Raw genomic sequence first — 21788 nt, 5'->3', positions numbered from 1 at the left:
GTAAGTTCGACCTGCTGACTCAGAAACTGGGCCCAGGGATGTGAGCTTTCACCAAATTTCAAGGGGATTCTTGTGTGCACTGCCTCTCAGGTCCACTGCCCCCTTCCCACCAAATATGTCTTTCTTTTTCTTAGTTGATTTTTTAGAGAGAGGAAGGGGGTGGGGAGAGAGAGAGAGAGAGAGAGAGAGAGAGAGAGAGAGAGAGAGAGAGAAACATTGATGTGAGAAAGATTGATCAGTTGCTTCCCATACACACTCTGACCAGGGATCGAGCCCAAAACCTTTTGGTGTATGGGATGGCTCACCAACAAACAGCCACCCAGCCAGGGCCCACCACCTATGTTTTGAGTGTGTGTTTTCTGGCTCAAAAGCATTCATTGTCTTGGTCTAACTCGCAGTTGAGCAGTTTAGCATGGACGAAACCCAGGCCCGGGGGTCATCTCTGCTCTGGGGTTAACCTTCAGTCCTGCCCTGTGGTTCAGCCTCATGTACAAAGGTTCAGGCAAGCTCCATGACTGGGTCTCAAGAAGCACTAAGCCGCCTTCGGTGGTTTGGCTCACTGGATAGAGTGTGTGCCTGAGGGCATGTGCCTTGGCTGTGAGCACATCCCCCGTAGGGGGCGTGCAGGAGGTGGCTGATCAATGTTTCTCTCTCATGAATGTTTCTAGCTGTCTATCCCTCTCCCTTCTCCTCTGTAAAAAAAATCAATGGAATGTATTTAAAAAAAAAAAAAAGAAAGAAAGAAAGAAAAGAAAAAGAAAAAGAAGAAGAAGCACTAAGCCACTAAGTCACGCTTGTACCATATTTCACAACATCATGAAAAGTTTGAGAATCCATGGAAACCAAACACATATTCCTTACAAGTCTGAGGCTGGGAAAATGTCTGATGTGTACTGTGAAGTGTTAAGGACCGCTGAAAAGAGAGAAATCTGCTACCTCGGCGTTCATTGCTTTTTACCGCGCTGAGCTGGTTTCTCGTTCTGCTTTCCCCACGCTGACCAGTTCCCCTTTTTGTTTCCAGATCATGCCCTGTTCCTCCCCTGTTTCAGACGCTGGCCTCGGAGCCATTTGGTTTATTTGGTTTTCAGAATGTGCTTGTTTGCAGTGTGTCTTAGCCCTTTGGTGACTGAGAGGGATTCACGCAGGCTGCAATTTTTATAACTTGCAGCCAACCCTTGACTCACGTTGATGTGCCAGATGAGCTCGGTGGTGAGTCTCTCTGCCAGGCGGGGCACCGTGGCCTTGCCTTCCTCCAGGAGGACTCTGAAACAAGACAGTGCACTTGAGTTCGGGAAGGGCCCATGAGGTCATTTGCCCACATCCTGGCCTTTGTGAGTGGGTGAGTGAGCTCACTCTGCTCCCGGGGGGCGGGGGGGCGCATGGTGTCAGAGAAGCCCGGGAGCGCGGGGGAAAGACAAATGCTATTTATGGGATGAGCCTATCCGAGGCATGCACGGCGCTAGGAAGGTTACATCCGCCTTCTCTTTTTATCATCCCAGAAACTGATGACATAAGGCAGTGGTCGGCAAACTCATTAGTCAACAGAGCCAAATATCAATAGTACACGATTGAAATTTCTTTTGAGATTCAAATTTTATAGGTAGGTACAAGGTTACTAACTTAATTAGGGTCCTCCTAAGCTGGCCTTTGCTAAAAACCCAAGGGGCCAAAGAGCCGCATGTGGCTCGCGAGCTGCAGTTTGCCGACCACTGAAGTAAGGGATCTTTTTATCCACAGAAAACAAAACCAACCTAACTTTGTAGCAGTGGAGTGATTTGTCCAAACTCGTGTTTTATTTTTGGTAACAAATATTCACCCCTGAGTAGCCAAATCAATCTTGAGGAAAAAGAATAAAGGGGGAGGGATCAGCCCTAGCTAGTTTGGCCCTCAGTAGACAGAGTGTCAGCCTGCGGAATGAAGCGTCCCAGGTTCCATTCTGGTCAAGGGCACATGCCCGGGTTGCGGGATCCATCCCCAATAAGGGGCATGCAGGAGGCAGCCGATCAATGATCCCCTCTCATCATTGATGTTTCTATCTCTTGCCCTCCCCCTTCTTCTCTGGAATCAATACAAATATATTAAAAATAAAAAGTGGGAGGCACCACATGTCCTGATTTCAAAATATATTACAAAGCTACAGTTTGTTATTACAAAAGAGTACAATGCTAGCACAAAGACAGATATGCACAGAATAGGGCACCCAGAAATAAATGCGTGCATATATATTCAACTCAATTTTAATAATGGTGCCAAGATGCACAATGTAGAAAGATTGCTCTTCAACATAGGATATCAGGAGACCTATATGTCTGCATTCAGAAAAATGAAATTGGATCCTTATCTCATACCACACACAAAAGCCAACTGAAAATGTATTGAAGGCTTTAACATAAAACAAGAAATGTAAAGCTCCTAGAATAAAACCCCACGAAAAACACAGGGGAGCCCAGCCAGTGTGGGCCAGTGCTCAAGCATCCATCTATGAACCAGGAGGTCAGTTTGTTTCCCGGTCAGGGCACATGCCTGGGTTGTGGGTTTGACCCCAATGAGTAGGAATGCAGGAGGCAGCTGATCTATGAGTCTCTCTCATTATTGATGTTTCTATCTCTCTCTCTTCCTCTTTCTTCTTCTCTGAAATCAATAAAAATATATTTAAAAAAAAACACACAGGGGAAAATGATTTCACCAAAAACACTGAGAAGAAAAGCAAAAAATAGACCAAAGTGGGACTACATCAAACTGAAAAGCTTCCACAGAGCAAAGAAGCAACACAGAACCTACCAAATGGGAGAAAATCTTTGCAAACAATGTATCCGATCAGGGGTTAATTTTTAAAAAATGTGAGGAGGAAGCAGTGGCAGCTCCTTCTGCGTGGTGATCGGCTCTCATACCAGAGTTTCCGTAAAGCTCAGGAATTGGATAATGGTTGCCTCATGCCAGTTTGGGGGAACAACTTAAGTTTCGTTTATGATTTTCAGAAGCAAGAAGAGCACGTGTGTGGGCACCGGCTTGTCTGTGAAATCAGCCGAGTGAAGCATTGCCGGGGTGACTGATCGATCCGCTGTTGTCTGCTCAGGGGATCTCCGATTCTGGCCCCCGTTTGTGTTTGTTTTAACAACGCAATGGGAGCTGAGCCAGCGTTTAAAAAGGAGGATATTCTGCCACATGTGACCACAAGAATGAACCTCGAGGACTTTATGCTAAGAGGGCTCTTTCACAAAATACCAGAGCCTGGGCGAGTCTGTTTTGAAGAAGTGGCATTAGAAGAAGTTTAAGTTTAAAAAATGTGACTCTCAAAAGAAGTTTCAATCGTTGTACTGTTGATATTTGGCTCTGTGGACTAATGAGTTTGCCAACCACTGGTCTACGCGAATGAGAATGTCCACTGTGCAGTGGCCTGAAGGTCCATTCCCAGGGGAGAGGGTGTCCATTCAATCATGTGATCAGGCCTCACAAAACCCAGCTCCTTTGCGGGCTCTAACGCAGTGGAGGGAGCCCCAAAGCAGATGTTCACGTGCACCATTTATGATGATCAGCATGGGTTTCCGGAGGCTCAGAGATCTGCTTTCAGTCCTGTTTCCTTCACTCGTGCTTTGACCTCTCATCCTTGTCTACAGAAGTGAGAAGACCCTCACTTGCCATGTGCATCTCCTAAGACTTGATGGGGCGCACACGAGCAGGTGAGTGAAGACATTTTGGAAAACCCAGGCACCCTATGCCCTGTGGCTCACCAAATTACAACCTTTAATCAGCACCATCGTTAGAGCCCACCAAAAAACGATTTGTTTCAATAAGCCAATGAATTTTTAAAAATACATTCTATTGATTTTCACAGAGAGGAAGGGAGAGGGATAGAGAGCCAGAAACATTGACAAGAGAGAAACATCGATCAGCTGCCTCCTGCACACCCTCTACTGAGGATGTGCCCCGCAACCAAGGTACATGCCCTTGACAGGAATCGAACCTGGGACCCTTCAGTCTGCAGACTGATGCTCTATCCACTGAGCCAAACCGGTTAGGGCAATAAGCCAACGAATTTAACACTAAAAATAAAGTCAAGGATGGGTTCCGCTATACTGTACAATTTTATATGCAGTTTGGTCATCACGCTGGCCCATCCTGGGGGGTAGAGGAGGGGGAGCGGTTCCCAGGGAGCCCAGCTCCAGGGTCCCGCGGGCGCTCACCTGAAATACGGATGAGTGTGGAAGAACATCCTTTCTTTCTGGGTGGCCTCCGCCAGGCTCAGCTTGTCGGTGATCTCCTGCTGGCCCCGGCACTTGACGATCATGTAGCCCTTCTTGAGACGGTACGTCAGGTTCTGCGCCACGTTCACCACAGTCTTTTCCGTGCCCTTGTCCACCAGGTCCGGCTTGGTCAGGATCCCTGCGAGGTGACAAAGAAGGGCATGGAAGGTCCGTTCTCTTCTCAGATCCACTTGACCGCTGCGGGACTCTGGGTTCTTTCCCGGCCAGGACCCACAGAGCCTTCTGCAGCCTCCGCTGCCCAATGCCTGCCTGTCATCCATTCATGTCAGCGGCTCCCCTCAGATCGGCTCCCCCCACTCCCTCAGTTCACCAACTGCCTTGAGTCATTGATTTAACGAATGTTCTGGGTGGGCCAAAACCGGTTTGGCTCAGTGGATAGAGCATCGGCCTGCGGACTGAAAGGTCCCGGGTTCGATTCCGGTCAAGGGCATGTAGGTTGGTTGCCGGCACATCCCCAGTAGGGGGTGTGCAGGAGGCAGCTGGTCAATGTTTCTCTCTCATAGACATTTCTAGCTCTCTATCCCTCTCCCTTCCTCTCTGTGGAAAATCAATAAAAAAGTTTAAAAAAAAATGTTCTGGGCACTGGGCAGCAGCGCGGGCACAGGGGACCGGCTCCATCACCACGTCCCTGAGAAGCTTCCCTGGCGCTTAAGCAGCTTCATTTCTCTGTCTCTTCTGTTCCCAGAAGTTGTTACTTCAGAGCACATCCTAGACTCACTACAAGGTCTGTGTGAGCTGACCTTCGGGTGACTCACAGAGCCCAGGCGTGTCTGAATCTGCGTCTGCACCTCCCGTTGGCGAAGGAGAGGGCCCCCCCAGGGAGGGGAGACAGCTGGGACTGCCCCTTCCCGGAGCCAGCACTCCTTCAGGGAAGCCTGGGTCCCTGTGCTCTATTCTGAGTAAAGGGAGTGAGATCAGGAAAATGGGAGCTTGCCATTAGAATCCGCCCCGGCAGGGGAGACAGGGCCCTCTAGGGCACCTCGGTTAGAAACACACACCTCCAGCCACAGAATCAGCTCAGAAGCATCATTTAATGGCCCAGCTGCCTGGCTACAGAGATGGGCACTCAGCCATTTTTAGATGCTTTCATATTTTTTTTTTTCTCTTTTTAAGTGTGTTCATTCCTGAATGCGTTCCGCACACACATTAAATTAACCAATGCTTATTGAGCACTCTGCTGCAGGTGGGATGAGTGAGAAAGCATAGTTCCTGATTTCACAAATAGCCCTCCGTCTTCCAGTGGGGAAAAGCCAGCTAAATGATCCTAGTTACATATAAAAAATAAACAAAAATATCCAATATTGATAAATTCCATGCCGGGAATGAAAAGAAAGGCAAAGAAATGACCACAGGCTGGGTGGCTGTACACGGGTAGGCTGCTGGACGCTGAGGGCCCCAGAGCAGGCAACGTTTGGGCTGTGACCTGAATGAGAGGAAGGAGCCAGCCTTGTGGGCGGAGAGGTAGCTGGATGTCTGAGCTGCACTGGACAGTAGGGGACAAGGTGGGGAGTGATGGGAGCCGTGGTCCCAGAGGCATGCAGAAGCCAGGTCCCAGAATGCATTGTGGTCTCGGTAAAGCGGTCTGGGTTTGGAAAGTGAGCATAGGAGGGGCATGGCCTGACTTGCAGGTCTAAGGCGGGGCACAGAGGGTGGTGGTGTGTGGATTGTTGTGGGCAAGGTGAATGCCGGGAGACCAGAGCATGTCTGCGTAGCCCAGGCAGGCGATGGAGGCTGGGTCTAGGTAGTGACTCTGGGGATGGAGAGGGGCAGACAGACTCGGTATTAGTTCTGGAAGCAGGGTTGCCGGGACTTCAGATGAATTAGACACAGAAGCAAGGAAAAGGAGGAATCGAGGGTGACTCTTTGATGTGGCTTTAGACCTGGGCAGGTGGGTGTGGGGCCGTGAAGAGGTGGGGAAGCTTGGGGAGGAGGGGAATTGGGGTGTGGGAGAATAGTGTCAAGATTAGTGCTTTGGTCACAATACCTCGGAGACATTTGATGGACATCCAAGTGGAGACATCGAGTCTAGGGAAAGGTAAGCGTTCCAGAAAGAGCTTTGGGAGTCATTGGCATGTAGAACGAATTCAAAAGCATGGACACATAAGGTCACTTCAAGAGAGTGTGTGATAGAGGGAGAGCTCAGAACCAAGTTCTGGTTTCCCATATGTAGAGGTCATAGAGTTAAAGAAGCAACCTGCCAAGGTGACTAGGAACGTGACCTGAAGCTGGCCAGTGAAGGAGAGAACCCAGGGAGAAGCTGGGCACCCAGTAGTTCTTCGTGTAGCCCTCCCAACAACCCTCGCAGGTGGCTGTGACTGTTAGCACCATTTACAGAGGAGGAAGGAGAGGTTAAACGCACTGCCCAAGGGCATGGAGCCAGTCAGTGAGGACTCAAACCCAGGCAGTCTGTGCTCGTAAGCCAAGTCCCTTTAATGCCACGAAGGGTGACATTTAAAAAAGGACATTGAGGCCGAAACCGGTTTGGCTCAGTGAATAGAGCGTCGGCCTGCGAACTCAAGGGTCCCAGGTTCCATTCCGGTCAAGGGTACATACCTTGGTTGCGGGCATATTCTCAGTGGGGGGTGTGCAAAAGGCAGCGGATCATGTTTCTCTCTCATCGATGTTTCTAACTCTCTATCCCTCTCCCTTCCTCTTTATAAAAAAATCTATAAAATATATATTTTTTAAAAAAAGGACATTGAAGATAACACAGTTTCCCACAACAAAGCGTTCTGCTTGAATTTAGTCCTGCAGATGCTTAGGATCCAACATTCGCCTGGAAGTGTGTTCGTGGGGTCTGTGACGGTCTTTTCCCTGTACCCAGGGGCCCAGACCTTCATTGTGTTATGGCAGAACTGATGGGCCAGGCACTTTCTCCTTTCTGGGCCATCGTGGGAGAGCAGATAAAGCAGGCCTTGTCCCCATTCAGAATGGCTCCTGAATGCAATGGGGCGATGAGGAGGGTGAAGAAGCGCGTCCTGGCGGCTCAGCTAACCCTGACTGTGAGCAAGATGACCAGCACGGATGGACCCTGCGCCCATGGAGCTCTGGCTGGAGCAGCACTTGGATCTAACACAGGATGTGGGCATCTCTTACAGTGGACCTACCTCCAGGGCCTTCCACGTGTGTGAGGGTCTCCCCCTCCTTCCCCAACCTCTGGAAGCCTGGTTCTCCCTTCTTACCGATGGTCCTGTCTCCTTCGGGGTCCACCTCGTGAGCCATGCTCAGCGCCTCTGTGGTGGCGATGTCCACGTTACAGGGCACCACCACCAAGTTGATGGTCTGCTGCCTCTGGATGTACTTCTTGATGAGAGCCTTGATCTGATGCCACAGGGTCACACAAAGGAAGAGCAGGTCTCTGATGACTCAGCAGCACAGTAAGACACCCCCCCAATTATGGTAAAAACCAGTCATCCTAGTGCGGGACCCAGTGTTCCCCCTTCCGAGCCCTCGCTTGGCCTATCCCCTTCCTCTGGAATGCCCACCCCACCGGCCCTTATGGAGTCTCTGTTGATTTTCTACTTATTCCTCAGAGCCCATCACTGGTGTAGCTTCTCTCCTGAAAACTCAATTCTTATGGCCGGAGGAAACCTCTCCTTCCTCTCCAGATCTCTCCTGGAAGCCTTCTGCGATTGTATCACTTTACTAGAGGCCTGGTGTACAAATTCGTGCACAGGCGGGGTCTGGCCAGCTTGTCCCAAAGGGGGCCAATCAGGGCTGGGCCAGCAATGGGGAGGGGACACAGGCAGTTGGCCAGCCAGCCCCACCTTGGATAGGTTTGTTTTTTTTTGGGGGGGGGGCAGCAATCAGACTAGTTGGCCACCACAGTGCACATCATAGTGACAGGTTGTTCTGGTCGTTCTGTCATTCTGGTCACTTGGCTTTTATAGATAGATAGATAGATAGATAGATAGATAGATAGATAGATAGATATAGATCAGCATGATTTTTTAAAATGTGTTGTACCTTCCCCAGAAGCCCAGAGGTTCACCCATCATTGGATGGATGAACCAGCACCCTCCTGGCTGGTGAGAAGTGTGGAATTAGTCACTAACTCAGTAAGGAAAAGGAGCAAATTACACTGCTCCTAGAGACAGAGAAAGGGTAATTTGGATGTTGAGGAAGAAACCAACATTTCACTGCCCAAGATTTTTCCCAGAGCAGCAGAGCTAGCAGAGAACCCCCGAGTTTGGCTATGGTTGGGTTCCCTCACTGGCAGTATCCCTCATAAAAGGAGAAAAGGGCAGGCAAGTGAGCCTAGTTCGTAGGATAGGAAGGTCTCATCTTCTCCCCCTCACAAACTCTATCCCAGCATACCTTGCACCGGAGACCATGTTTTCTCCCTGGCTTCCATGTGAGCTGGGTTAGCAAAGTTAGACAGAGCTAGCTTGGGGATGGGCCTTGCCCAAAGATCAAGGGTGACTCAAACATCCCAGTAAGACTGTGTGCTCAGGCAGTCTTAAGTGGGCAGGTCTTTGGAAAGAAGCAACAGGCTCAGGGGCTCTTAGTTTTACTGGTCATTGTTGTCCTTGGCTGTCACCCCTCCCACTGTGCTGCCTCCTTGCTTCTGACCAGAGACCGCAGACCATGTTCTGATTAGTTTAAGTAGCGTTATTTTTTTTTAATTGTTGCTAAAATTGGCAGATTTCATGTGAAAATCCGAATTTCTGGCGTCTGTTGACTATCTCAAGACAGCTGGCAACACTGGTCCCACATTCTTTATTTTAGGCAGGATGGGAGCTGTCCCATGCACCCCCAGTCCCACCAAGTCAATTTCTCTTGTTTCTATGACCTGCCAGGCTCTACTCTCATCCTCAGTATAAACCCCATGCCAGGAGATCTTATTCCAGTCTCCGCCCCAGTCACTCAGAGTGAGGGATGGGGAGGCACACCACAACCCTAAGGGTGACCAATAGAGGCCTCAAAGTCTCCCCAACTTCAGCTTGGCCCATTCCCAAGTTCCAGAAAGGCTCACCTGCTGTCCGATGTCCTGGGGCTGATTTCCCACAGCCACCCTGGCGATGCCGGGAAGATCAATGAGGGTCAGATCCGGAACCTCGGGGGAGGTGATCTCCAGATTGATGAGCTCGTGGCTGATGCCAACTCCATTCCCGGCGATGGTGTTCTGGGCTATGGAGGCCAAGAGAAGAGAAACCCAGAGCCCAAATTAGCGACCCTTCTGAGGGAAAGCAGTTGTTCTTGAAGGCAACGGTTGGTATTCACAGTATAGGAGCTTCAGAGTCCCAGGTGGTTGGACACGTTTCACAGAAACCTGCCGAGTGATCTGAGGCCACAGAGGTGGCCGTTCATGTACCAGTATTCAGGGTCCCCACATGTGCATACACTTTCAGAAATTCTAGAGGAAAACATCCAATTTCTTTCCATTGGAATTGTGGATGGGTTCTGTTCTCTATATTTTTAAATATTTTCCATTGGGTTTTCACTGGGTGTGGTAATGGTTCTATCCCCAAATCCTTCAACATCCCTCTCATCAAAAGATGGAGCCTTCAGTGGGGTCAGACAGAGGGACTTATATCATGAGAATAGATAAGGTGGAAGTGACAGTGTGACGAGGTCATTCAAGGCATCGTTGCTTGCTCCTACTTTCTCGTGGATGGTTTCACTCCGGGGAAGGCCAATGGCCCCATCATAAAAGGCCACCAAGCAGCAATGGAGAGGCCCACAACAGGGTGGGACCTAGCACCTTTGCCAGCAGCCAGCAAGAAAGTGTGGCCTCCTGTTAATGGCCACGTGAGGGAAGAGTTCACCAGCCCCAGTCGAGTCTTCAGATAGAATTCAGTCCCCAGCCAACATCTGGCTGCGGCCTCACTGAAAACCCTGAATCAGAACTACCCACTGATGTGTCCAATTCCTGACCCTCACACACTGTGTGAGAGAGTATCTGTTTGTGTTTTAATCTGCTAAATTTTGGAGTAATTTGTTATGTGGTAATAGAGAACTAATAGAGGTATGTATTACTTCTATAACCAGAAAAAAATATATAAATAAATACAAATCTATACTAATAAAAGGGTACTATGCTAATGAGACCAGATGTCTCCTGGACATCCTTTCAGACCTCCTTCTGGACAAAGCCACAGTGGTGGGGGCTGAGGCAGAGGCAGTTAGGGGTGATCAGGCCAGCAGGGGAGAGCAGTTAGGGGCGATCAGGCAGGTGAGTGGTTAGGATCCAGTGGTCCCGGATTGCGAGAGGGATCCTGAATTGGAGAGGATGCAGGCTAGGCTGAGGCCCCTTCTCCCCACATGAATTTTGTGCACCAGGCCTCTAGTACAAATATAAGTGTGTGTGTGTTCCAGGGCAATATTACAGTGTCTCCTGTTTCTTTATATCTGACTCTTTAACACACGCATACATATACACAAACATACACTAACAGATATAAATGCACACACTAACATATACCCACTAACACATAAACATGTGACAAATACCACAGTGAAATTCCACTGCTAGGTGTGTTCATGGCAGGGGAGACACATACCCCTCCAGTCCAGGACACCTAACACAAAGCCTCTCTTCCTCCTTCTGTCCGTTGGAAACCAGGTGCGAATCTGAAGGCCTGTGGTCAGTCTGGAGCTAAGCAGACCCCCAAGAAGGGGACCCTCAACTGCCAGCCACCCAGGCTCCACTGCAGGGACCGCAGAGAAGCCCCCGGGGGCAGGACCCCTTGGCTAAACAAGATCATGTAAGCAAACGCGGCACATCAATAACACACGTGCTGCTTATCTTTGGTCATAGACTACTTTGCAGCTACCCTATGGTGCTGTCCCTTGGGGGTAAGAGGGATTGTGGGAAGGGAGGAGGAAAAGAAGGAACTATTCCTGGAAAGTAGAAGGGAGGAGAAATAATTTCTTATATCTTATCTAAAAATGGATTATTTCCTATATAATCTCTATAGAATATTTAAAAGATCTCTTTTTGAGAACTATATACAACTTATTATATACTTACCATATACCCCAAACTATGCATGCATAATACACAGTGATTTATGGTTATTTTACACTGATCCCTTTAAATCACATAGCTGGTCCTGCTCCGGTCAGGGTTTCTCAAAATGTAAGTGCATGTGACCCGTCAGGGGTCTGGTTAGCACCCAGATTCTGACTCCGCAGGTCTGAGCTGTGGCCTGAGATTCTGCAGTTCCCAATAGCCCCAGGTGGTGGCGCTGCTGCAGACCAGGAACCGCACTGAGAAGCCAGGGTATTAGCAGACCTGTAAGCTTCTGGAAATGAGTCAAAGCCCAGGGTGGTCTAGGTGAGGGGGAGGCACGTGGAATCCCTGTGCCAAGGACACAGGTCATTGGTCACCAGCTCAGGGGAAGCATGGAGGCCTAAGGGGAGGCTACAGTTCCTCCCCTTCTCCTGGAGGGTACCTGTGTCCTCCACCTTCCACCTTCCTCCTGCTCAGAATGTGCCTTCGCATCCTCTCTGGGGCAGAAAGTGAGTCCTGGGAGACCCTTCTCCCTCCAGCAGCCTCGCCGGGAGGCCACTGCGTCCACATTGGCAACAGGAAACTCCCCAGACCAGGCGATTCTTTTGTGGCCAGTTCTGCCTGACAACAGCCGTGGGCCCGGGGAGAAGGTCCATTTTTGATGGACTCCGAAGTTTTAGGTAAAGGCCCCCTGGGAAGGGTGGGCAGTTGGGACCACCGGGGGGTGCTGATGCTGTAGGTTAGGACAGGGCCTCCCGGGGGCCCTGAGGGGGTCTCCGGGGATGGAGATGAGGGGAGACACGCCGGCCCCTTCCTGGGCAGCACTGCAATGGAATCTGTGGGCAGTCACACACTGACCGGCATCGGGGACAGCCCTCATCTGAGCACCAGGGAAGCAGGGAAGCCACGGCCCCAGTTAACTGCCTGATCCCTTAGGCCCCAAGGCTTAGGGATGGAACCAGGAGAGAGTGAAAAACCAGGAGCCTGTGAAAAACCAGGGCGGTGCCTTCGGAAACACTTCCTGCTTTAGTCATCCTTTCATGGAGGATGTTATCCAGTGTAACATCTGTACAGAGAATCACTCCTTATCTAAGTGTGCGGCTTGGTGGGTATCCCGGCTGAACACACAGGCGTGACCAACACCCCCAGAACACACAGGTGTGACCAACACCCCAGAACACACAGGCGTGACCAACACCCCGAGAACACACGGGTGTAACCAACACCAGAGAACACGCAGACGTGACCAACACCTGGGTGGAGGGCAGAACCTGGCAGCCCTCTGAAGGGCCTCCTGCTCCGGCCAGTCCTTAGCCCCCACTATCCTGGCCAGGCCTGCATTCATTCTTTTTGCCCATGTTCGAACTTCACACGTGGTTGAGCAACTGCATTTGCTGATAATACGGCATTTCCGCCACAAGAACAACAGTTTCACGTGGCCCCGCCCGACTATACCAGGTAAATGGAATCCCAGGGGCTCCCTCGCGTCTGGCTGCTTTCACTCAACGTTACGTTGCTGAGAGTCACCGTGTCGGTGCCTGTCACTGAGGGACCCCGCGTGTGGGTCAGGCCCGCTGCTGAGGGACATCTGGGCGCCCCCAGCGAGCTGCTCCCCAGCAGTGCTGCCTCAGGCATCCTAGACCCTGGCTCTCGGGGCCTGTCTGGCCGGGGTGTGCCCAGGGCGAGAGTCCAGGGTGCACACCTCCAGCCTCAGCATACTGACTGTCTTCCTAGTAGCTGCACCAGCTCACACCCCACCAGCCGCAGACGGGAGTCCAGAGGCTCTTCTGCAGATGCTTCGGCCTCGAGAGCCGGCTTCTCACACGCCCTCACCCAGCACCAGTCCCCAGCAGCACCGAGCACGCCAGCTCTGCTGTGCGCGCACCCACGGAGCTCAGGGCGGGGCAGGGTGAGGTCCTGTGTGGAAACCTCCCAGGGCGGTCCCTGCAGAGATTCTTATTACCCAGAGCTGGTGTAATTGCAAGCTGGGAATCTTGCCAATGGAGGGTCTGGAGCAGCTTCTGTATGGGGGCGAGCACTAGAATGGGGGCCCGGACCTCTCCACGTGCCAAGGATCCCTCTGTGAACCTCGGGTGCGGGGTTCTCGAAGCTGAGCCCAGGACGTCCTGTGGGGGCCTCCCCTCAGATGCTGAGTTCTTCGTTTGCTAATACAGAGAGCCTGTCCTCCGGGGACGGAGGTGGTCCCTGCAGACCTTCTCATTTCCATCAGGGTCACCGTTTCTGCCAGGCGGACACCGGAGGGAGAGCAGACAGGGGAGCCGCCACCAGGGGGCGGCAGGGCTGGAGTCGTGGGCAGCAGTGACAGTCAGGGGCCCCCTCAGGGAGTGCAGTGGGCTCAGCAGCCTTTTTATCGCTCTGCCGTTACCTAACATGAATCTCGGGTTTTGGTAACTGTGTTCAAAGGCCCGGTGGCGGCTGGCATCTGTGTTGGGGAAGCTGCGTGGGGACGTGGCCACCCGTGGCTGCTGGGGTTAGCTTAGAGCAGCGACCTAAGACAGCGGCGACCAGACAGCTGGGGGGTAGGGTGGGGTCCTGTGGGGACACTTCTCAGGGTGGGGGAGTTAATTGAGAAGCTAAGAAAGAATAGGAAGTAGGTGGCAGGGACAGTGTGAGAGGCAGGGACACCAACAGGAGGAAGCGCATGGGGACAAGAGAGGGTGCTCCCTGGGAGGAGGGGAGGGCGCTCTCTGGGAGGAGGAGAGGGTGCTCCCTGGATGGAGGAGAGGGTGCTCCCTGGATGGAGGAGAGGGTGCTCCCTGAGAGGAGGGGAGGGGAGGGTGCTCCCTGGATGGAGGAGAGGGTGCTCCCTGAGAGGAGGGGAGGGGAGGGTGGTCCCTGGATGGAGGAGAAGGTGCTCCCTGGGAGGAGGGGAGGGTGCTCCCTGGATGGAGGAGCGGGTGCTCCCTGAAAGGAGGGGAGGGGAGGGTGGTCCCTGGATGGAGGAGAAGGTGCTCCCTGGGAGGAGGGGAGGGTGCTCCCTGGATGGAGGAGAGGGTGCTCCCTGGATGGAGGAGAAGGTGCTCCCTGGGAAGAGGGAAGGGTGCTCCCTGGGAGGAGATGATGCGCCCTGGGAGGAGGGGAGGGGAGCACCCTGGATGGAGGAGAGATCGCTGCCTTGAGGACCTTAAAATTCCTGAAGCCCAGGAGGAGCTGGAGGAGGTGGGACAGTGAGGGGAGCAGCCCCAGCAGCAACCGTAGCCCTCCCTTCCCCTCCCCCCCACCCCCCTCCCCGCAGCCTCACCTTTGTGTATTTCCCTCTCCACCTGGGAGGGGTCCTGGAGCTGGAGCTCGGTGCTCCGGTAGCTGAGCTTCCCCGCCCACGGGGAGTCTGCCAGCTGCTTCTTCAGCTTTAGCACCAGCGGACACCTGGTTACGATTCCTGAGAGAGAGGTTTCCGTTAGCAGCGGGGTCCCAGCGCCCTTCCCGCTCACCGCCCAGGAGCTGCCCGTGTCCCCCGAGGCCTCACCCGAGATGTCTGTCCCTGTGCAGGGCCCGACCCAGGCCCCCCCAGCACCGGCCCTGGAAACACCCCGGGCACAGCCTCCGGACCGCGGCGTCCGGGTGGCAGCTCAGGGCCGGGAGAGAGGGAAGCAGCGATCCACCCAAAGAGATGGGCACCCAATCCTCCCGGGAGGCGGGAGAAGCAGCGAGAGCCCAGGGGGAGCTGGACGCCCCGAAGGAGGGTCCACGGGGCGCCCGGGGCTGGTTTTCGAGGTCCCTGGGGGTGAGGGCAGACCCCCTCTTGACGCAGCTGGAGCCAAAGGCTGGGACTGCCCTGAGCTTGGGGGCTGAGGCCAGTGTGTCAGCAGGTGGTGAGGGAGCCTGTCCCCTGAGGGAGGACCATCTCCTCACCAGCCTGGGCCACATGCCCGCCGCTGGCATGCAGGCTCCCACGCTGGCACCCTCTCCCCAGAACCCAGGGCAGCGGCGTGTGTCCCAGACTCTTACCCTCAGGCACCAGGTGCGGCTACTGGGGACCTCAGAGGACCCCCTGGCCCCCAGGCGCCTGGCGTGCAGACTCCTGGTGGGGGCTGTGCCACCCTCTGAGGTCCCCACCCCCTCCCCTGTGCTCGGGGGGAGGGGGAGGGTGGCAGCCCCAGTGGGGCGACACTGGTGCCTCCTCGCCCCTGGGCCTGCGGGGGTCTGGCGATGGCCGTGCTGGTGGGAGCCCGGAGCCAGGGGGCGGCCCGCTGTGAGGACACTGTCTCTCCTGCTTCCCCGTTTGCAATCACTTCACTAAGTTGCGCAACAGCTTCCTTTTATTTATTTATTTTTAAACGAAAAACACATGATCCTGACTAATCGCTTCTCTAAACATTGAATAAGTTCCTCAACAGGGACTTCGCCTGTTAAATGTACACATTTAACCTGATCTAGGGAGACATGCTCCACGCTCCCTGGGCCGCGAGGGAGAAACAGCAGGGCCCGGAGCCTGGACTGACAGGGCCGGCGACAGCCATCGCCACGTGACCGTGGCCTTGGAAACCTAGGGGCAGCTGGGGTGGTCCCTGTCCGCCCCCTCCCCCGCCCAGGCTGCGCCCTCCAGACCTAAGCCGTCCGGGGCCGGCAGGCACGGCCCTCCCGGGGGCCTGTGGGCGCCATCGGACCCCAGAGATGCTGTGTGGCCCCTCCGTGCTCACCGCTGCCTCTGGGGAGGGCGACGCCCGACAGCGCCTCCAGCACGGAGCTCTTGCCCGAGCTCTGGTCCCCGATGACGGCGATGGCGGGCAGGGCCAGGTCCTGCTCCACGCCCAGGGCCCGCAGGGAGTCGATGAGGTCGATGCACGGCCGCACCTTCTCCTCGTACTGGCTGTACAGGTTGTTCTCCAGCCCCTGGTGGGGGAGGGGGAGAGGGGGCAGAGGTCACACCCCCGGCCTCTGGGAAGGCTCTCCCCGGCCGAGGGCGAATTTGGGCATCTGCTCCCCTTGGCTGCAGACAGGAGGCCCCTGCGTCCCGCTCCTATGGAGGCTTTGCTTCTGCAGAAGCGGGCATAGTTAGCTGAGGGCGGAGGGGCCTGGCCGAGCGGAGAGAAGGTGCCCAGGCAGGGCAGGAGGGGACTGGGCCCTGGGCCCTGGGGGAGGGTCCGAAATCCTGACGGTGGCAGGACGCGCCCTTCCAAGCGTTCTCCCCCCACCACACCTTTGTCCTGGGAGGGCTCCTGGTTTCTCCCGGCATCTGAGGGGCCATCTGAGGGGCCATCTGAGGGGCCATCTGAGGGGGCATCTGAGGGGCCATCTGAGGGGGCATCTGAGGGGCCATCTGAGGGTTCAATGTCATCGAGCTGAAGTTCTTGGTGAGGAAGGCCGGGTTGGTCTCTCTCGGTTGGGAAGAACCCGAAAAGATGGGGGAAAACTTCATCTGCCCTCCTGGGGCGCCGAACGGCGACGACTGCTTTGCGAAGAAATTCATTTCTTCCTTTGGAGAGGGCGGGGAGGGGAGCGGGGTGTGCCTCGGCTGCTGCGCAGACTTGTAGCTTTTCGGCATCAGCTGACAGTGAGGGCAGCCGGCAGGTGCTTCTCGGCGAGCTCTGCAGAGACACGGACAGGGTGGCCCCAAGTTGCCCAGGCTGCACCTCTCCAGCCCCAGCAAGGCCCCCCCTTCCCTCTACACTCAGACTCGGGGAGACCAGGCTCCTCGCATAGGGAGTGGGGTCTCCACGGGCCCCCAGGGCTCGGGGAGGAGAGGCAGGGGGCTCCTGGAAGAGCCAAGGCCCCCTGCCACCGGGAGGCACCTGTGGCTCAGGAGCCAACAGGGGACCGTTAGGTGCGGGGAGATGGAGGCCGCATCCCCCAGGCCCCTGGGAGCCGGCGCCTGCCCTCCCACCACGGACGGTCACCCAGGCCCGGTCGGACCCAGGGGAGTCCGGGAAGGTGCTGCGGCCTGCGGCCAGATCCAGGCGGCCCCGCCAGAAACAGCTGTGCTGGAGGGCCGCTCCTTGTGTTCGGACAACAGCTCCACGTGGTGGCTGCTTTCCTGCACTTCCCACTTCAGGAAACAGAAGGCAGGAAGGGCCTGCGCTGGTTACGTCAGGACTCAGACACCCCCCTCCACCCCCCCCTCGCCCGCCTCCCCAATGGCCACTCTCGACAAGAATCCTCCCCCGCCCACAAGAGAGAGCCTGAGTGTCGTGCACTCGTCCGTCAGGGCGGCTATCACAAAGAGCACACACCGGGCCAAACCTCAGGATGTGTTCCCTCCGGGTCTGGAGGCTGGAGTCCAAAACCGAGGTGTGGCAGGGCTGGCTCCGGGTGAGGCCGAGGGTGCCCCTGCTCAGGCCGCTGCCCCGGCCTGCAGGTGGGGGAATGGGGGGGGGCTGTGCACTGCCTCCAGGCGGGGTCAGCGGAGTCCCAGGGGCCGGGCACACTTAATGCTCCTTATGCTCGAGGGCCCAGACAGGTGCTGCTCTGCTCCCTCAGCCACATCGTCCCAGGTCTCCCAGGAGATGTGCAGGGAGGACAGGCAAGTCAGGCAACTGGGATGCAGTCCCGGCGGAGGCCACAGCCCCGGGTGCCAGGGAACCAGGCTTACTGTGCTCAGAGGAAACAGGAAAGCCATTCCAACCGTCCACCGCCCAGTCCCTCTGCCTTTGGATTGTTTTATTTTATATTTTATTTTATTTTATTATTTTATTTTATTTTATTATTTTATTTTATTTTATTATTCTATTCTATTCTATTCTATTCTATTCTATTCTATTCTATTCTATTCTATTCTATTTTTACTCTTTTGTGTTTCGAGCTTCCCACAGGCCTCACTGGTCCCCGAGGAGCCTTCGTGGGTCTGAGAGGCCTGAGTCCCAGCACCCTCCAGACATGCCTGGCCCAGGTTGGCGGAGGGCCCCTCCAGTCCGCTAAGCGGAGAGACCTGCCCTGAATTAAAAACATCCCCCCCTGGACTGGGTGTGGGGAGATGGAGGCGTTCAATCTCTCGGGCAGGCCTGTGGGGCCCGCGTGCCTCCCTTCCTAACTAACAGGAATGCGTTTCCCCTGACGGCAGACTAACAACAACAAAGCCCAGCCTGCGGAGCTGCCATCCTCCTTTCCAGGGAGAGGGAGAGGGAGGAAGTGACGGCCTAACCCCATGGTGGTCGGCAAACTGCGGCTCGCGAGCCACGTGCGGCTCTCCGGCCCCTTGCGGGCGGCTCTTCCCCAAAACACCACGGCGGGGGCGCGTCTATGTTGAAGTGGTTTTAGAAGAAGTTTCAGTTTAAAAACTGTGGCTCTCCGAAGAAATCTCAGTCCTTGTACTGTTGCTAGTTGGCTCAGTGGACCAATGAGTTCTCAGACCCCGTGCTCCCCTGGGAAGGGCAGGGAGCAGCTAAGGGCCACTCTCCCGTAAGGTCTGCCCGAATCTGTGGGCGGGCGGCCTGGGTGACCGAGTGGCCCGCATTTGCTGGCGGCGTGATGTGAGGAGGCCCTCCCCCCGCACCTGGAGACGGTTCCCTAACCAGCGCCCAGGACCTGGCAGAGGCCAGCCGCTGGAAGGGACAGGGAGGACTCTACGGTGGCGTCTCAGGAGCAGCCCACCGGCACCGTGATCCCTCACGTCCTGCCTGCAGAGCTGGGAGACACACAGACAGGTCTCCATGGTGTGAGCCACTGAGCCACGGCACAGCAGTCCCGGGACACCAACCTTCCAGGGTTTAGACCAGGGGTCCTCAAACTTTTTAAAGTGGGGGCCAGATCACGGTCCCTCAGAGAGCTGGAGGGCCGGACTATATGAACTACTAATTCCTACTGTAACACCTCGGCTGCGCTCACTGCCCAAAAAACCTGGCGGGCCGGATCAGACTCCCCTGGGGGCTGCATGTGGCCCGCGGGCCGTAGTTTGAAGACCCCTGGTTTAGACCTAACCTGCTCCCCGCCTCCCCCGCCCTAGTCCAATACTTGTATCTATTGTGAAATGATCACTGTATGCACCTCCCTCCCTCCCCCCCCCCCCCCCGCATGGGGCTGCCAGTTGTGAATATGACACCCCACCCCCCACGTCCCGCGCGGTTCAGGGTTCGGGCTCTGGAGGAGGCCGCACGCAAACGAAAGAGACTAGGAAATACTAATTTGGGAATATTGGGGGCCAGGCGGGAGGGAGCCCAGCTCCAGAGGAAAAACTCTGCTTGGCTCCGGCCTTGCGATCCCTTTTATTCAGGTTTGGGATCCACCCATAGCCCTTAGGCAGGCAATTTCCAGTAACAGCTGGCTGGAAGATGGCCCATCAGCCAGGATTTACAGGAGACTAAAAGGCAGAAGTTGCTTTAGCTACTTTGTTTCAATTAGACAGTGTCTGCAGGGCTCCTCTGACCTTTCCTTGTCCACACCTCTCTGCTAGTCCACACCTCTCTGCGGCTTCCCACTGAGGACCGCCGTACCAGGAAGTCTAGTTAACATCCCTCCCATGCACAGCCTTTGCTTTCTCCTTGCGATGAGGACTTGTAAGATCCTCTCTGTGAAGGAAAAGAGCCACATGCTAACCTGACAAGCTCAGGGGAAACCCACGTGGCAGTCTTGCAAACTCAGAGACCTAAAATCACCACAAAAGATGGTTTGAAAATTAAATATCTAACTACAAACAGGTTATAGTGAGTAGTCACATCCCAGATCAATTTAGATCTTCTTTCCTGAGCTCATCTGCCTTCCGGCCTCTAAGAAAACATATCTGAGATGTCTGGGTAACTTGTAACTTCCCTTTTTCTGGAGCCTCTGGGGCACAACCAAATGTGGTGGGCGCCAGGACGGATGCCTCAAATTTCTTCGTTATCATGTTAATTGTTCCTGCACTCATCTGAGTATACATCCATCATTTTACCTTTTATCCAATCCCAGGGTTTCCCACCGCTTGGCTTTCTCCCGCCTCCTTGCTCCATCACCAATGCATTTCATGTCACCCACCTCTGTCCCTCCTTTGATTTCAGTGTATAAACAGAAATGTAACCCGCCATTCTTTGGAGCACTATCTCAACCCATTGAGATTCTGCTGCCCGGCCTATGTCAATAGTTTGGCTCAAACAAGCTCACTAAAATTCTTTACAGATTTCAATGTTGTTGTTTTTTCCCCCATTAACATCTCTTAACAACTTCCAAGCCCTCCATCCCGGATCGTTATCTGTGGGGATGAAGCGGGCAGGGGGCCTGGGGACCGCAGCCAGCCTACATCCTGTCCATTTCTTATCATAAATCACAGGATCGCACTGCACCGCTGCACAAAGCCCCAACCGCAAAGCCACCCCTTCCCCGCCACAGCGCCCTGAAGCGGATTCTGGAAGGGGGGCCCCCGGGGGCTCTCCCAGCCTGGTTTCCAGGAAATCCTTCCCACAAGCGAAGGCAGCCCTCCCGCCCTGGCCCTCACCTGTGAGCCTTCAGGACTTCGGACGGAGCCTCGTCTGATCAGCCCTCTCCCTTCCAACGCCGCCCTTTATCTGGTGAGGGAGCCACTCCTCTCCCGAGCTTTTCCTGCACCCGCAGCCAGAGAAACGAAACCCCAGAAATGACGCTGGAGGCTACAGAAACGAAACTGAAGAATGGAGGGGTTTGGGGCGGGGAGGGGGGGGGGGTTGTCTCTGATGAATCCCCCGGGGAAGGGGGAGCCTGAGAACTGAGAGGGCCCGGCCCGAGCCCCCGCTCCCCCCCACCCCCCAGGCCCCACTGGCAGGACGCCGGGCTCCAGGGCCGGTCCCTCATCTGCATTGCTAACAAGTTTTCGTGAGGTCCCGGAGCACCTGCCCGCGGCCAGGCCCCGAGGAAGTGCGCCTGACTGCTTTCTTCTCGTGGATGCAAAGCCTGCACCTGGGCTCCATCCGGGACCGCCTGGGACCGGACGTGCACTCAGGTACACGCTCTGACAGCTCCGAGCCGTCCCGCTGGCCTCCCGCCCGAGCCCCAGCGGACAGAGGTCCCCTCGGCCACCTTCTCCGGGTGTGGGGGAAGGGCTCCTGTTAAATAAAGAAGGCAGCCGAAACCGGATTGGCGTCAGCCTGTGGACTGAAGGGTCCCAGGTTCGATTCCGGTCAAGGGCATGTACCTTGGTTGCGGGCACATCCCAAGTAGGGGACATGCAAGAGGCAGCTGATCGATGACTCTCTCTCTCATCGATGTTTCTGACTCTCTATCCTTCTCCCTTCCTCTCTGTACAAAATTAATAAAATATATTATAAATAAATAAATACATACATAAATAAATAAATAAATAGAGAAGGTAGACCGGAGACTGGGCTGGCGGGACACAGGCTTTATTGGAGGGAAGGGTACCCCTCCCAGCTGCTTCCACGGAGAGGGGCGGAAGAGAGCGAGTGCCAGGGTACAAGCACCTTTAAGGATAGGGGACGGGGCTTAGGGCTCTCAGCACACGCTGGTTGGTGATGAGGGACCTAGGGACTTAGGAATCCGGGGCTTAGGGTATTTGGCAGGTGCTGATGGGTGGTTCAGAGCTCCGGAATGTCTGGCCGCAGGTGGGGTTTACATCTGTCCATCAGTTGGAGGGAGGGAGGATCTATCAGTACCCTCACGGGGAAGTGCCTGAGCCCCAGCAGACAGATGTCCCCTCGGCCACCTTC

General features: G+C 54.8%; 1 protein-coding gene across 1 annotated transcript in view; it reads right to left on the bottom strand.

The window, feature by feature from the left end:
- Positions 1–20707, bottom strand: part of MX2 (MX dynamin like GTPase 2) — a 30813-nt gene extending 10106 nt beyond the window's left edge. The window contains exons 1-8 of the mRNA XM_084873625.1: positions 20585–20707; positions 16382–16769; positions 15882–16074; positions 14483–14620; positions 9241–9395; positions 7448–7586; positions 4185–4383; positions 1185–1263 (exon numbers count right to left, since the gene is read on the bottom strand). Coding sequence (XP_084729751.1) covers positions 1185–1263; positions 4185–4383; positions 7448–7586; positions 9241–9395; positions 14483–14620; positions 15882–16074; positions 16382–16726 — 1248 coding nt within the window. The 5' untranslated portion in view covers positions 16727–16769; positions 20585–20707. The remainder of the gene's footprint in view (positions 1–1184; positions 1264–4184; positions 4384–7447; positions 7587–9240; positions 9396–14482; positions 14621–15881; positions 16075–16381; positions 16770–20584) is intronic.
- Between the last annotated feature and the right edge of the window lie 1081 nt (positions 20708–21788).

Source organism: Pipistrellus hanaki (assembly GCF_964339955.1).
Source record: "Pipistrellus hanaki genome assembly, chromosome: 2".
Lineage (NCBI taxonomy): Eukaryota > Metazoa > Chordata > Mammalia > Chiroptera > Vespertilionidae > Pipistrellus > Pipistrellus hanaki.
Note: the sequence above shows the minus strand (reverse complement) of the source record. Positions and strands in the feature narration are given on the sequence as shown.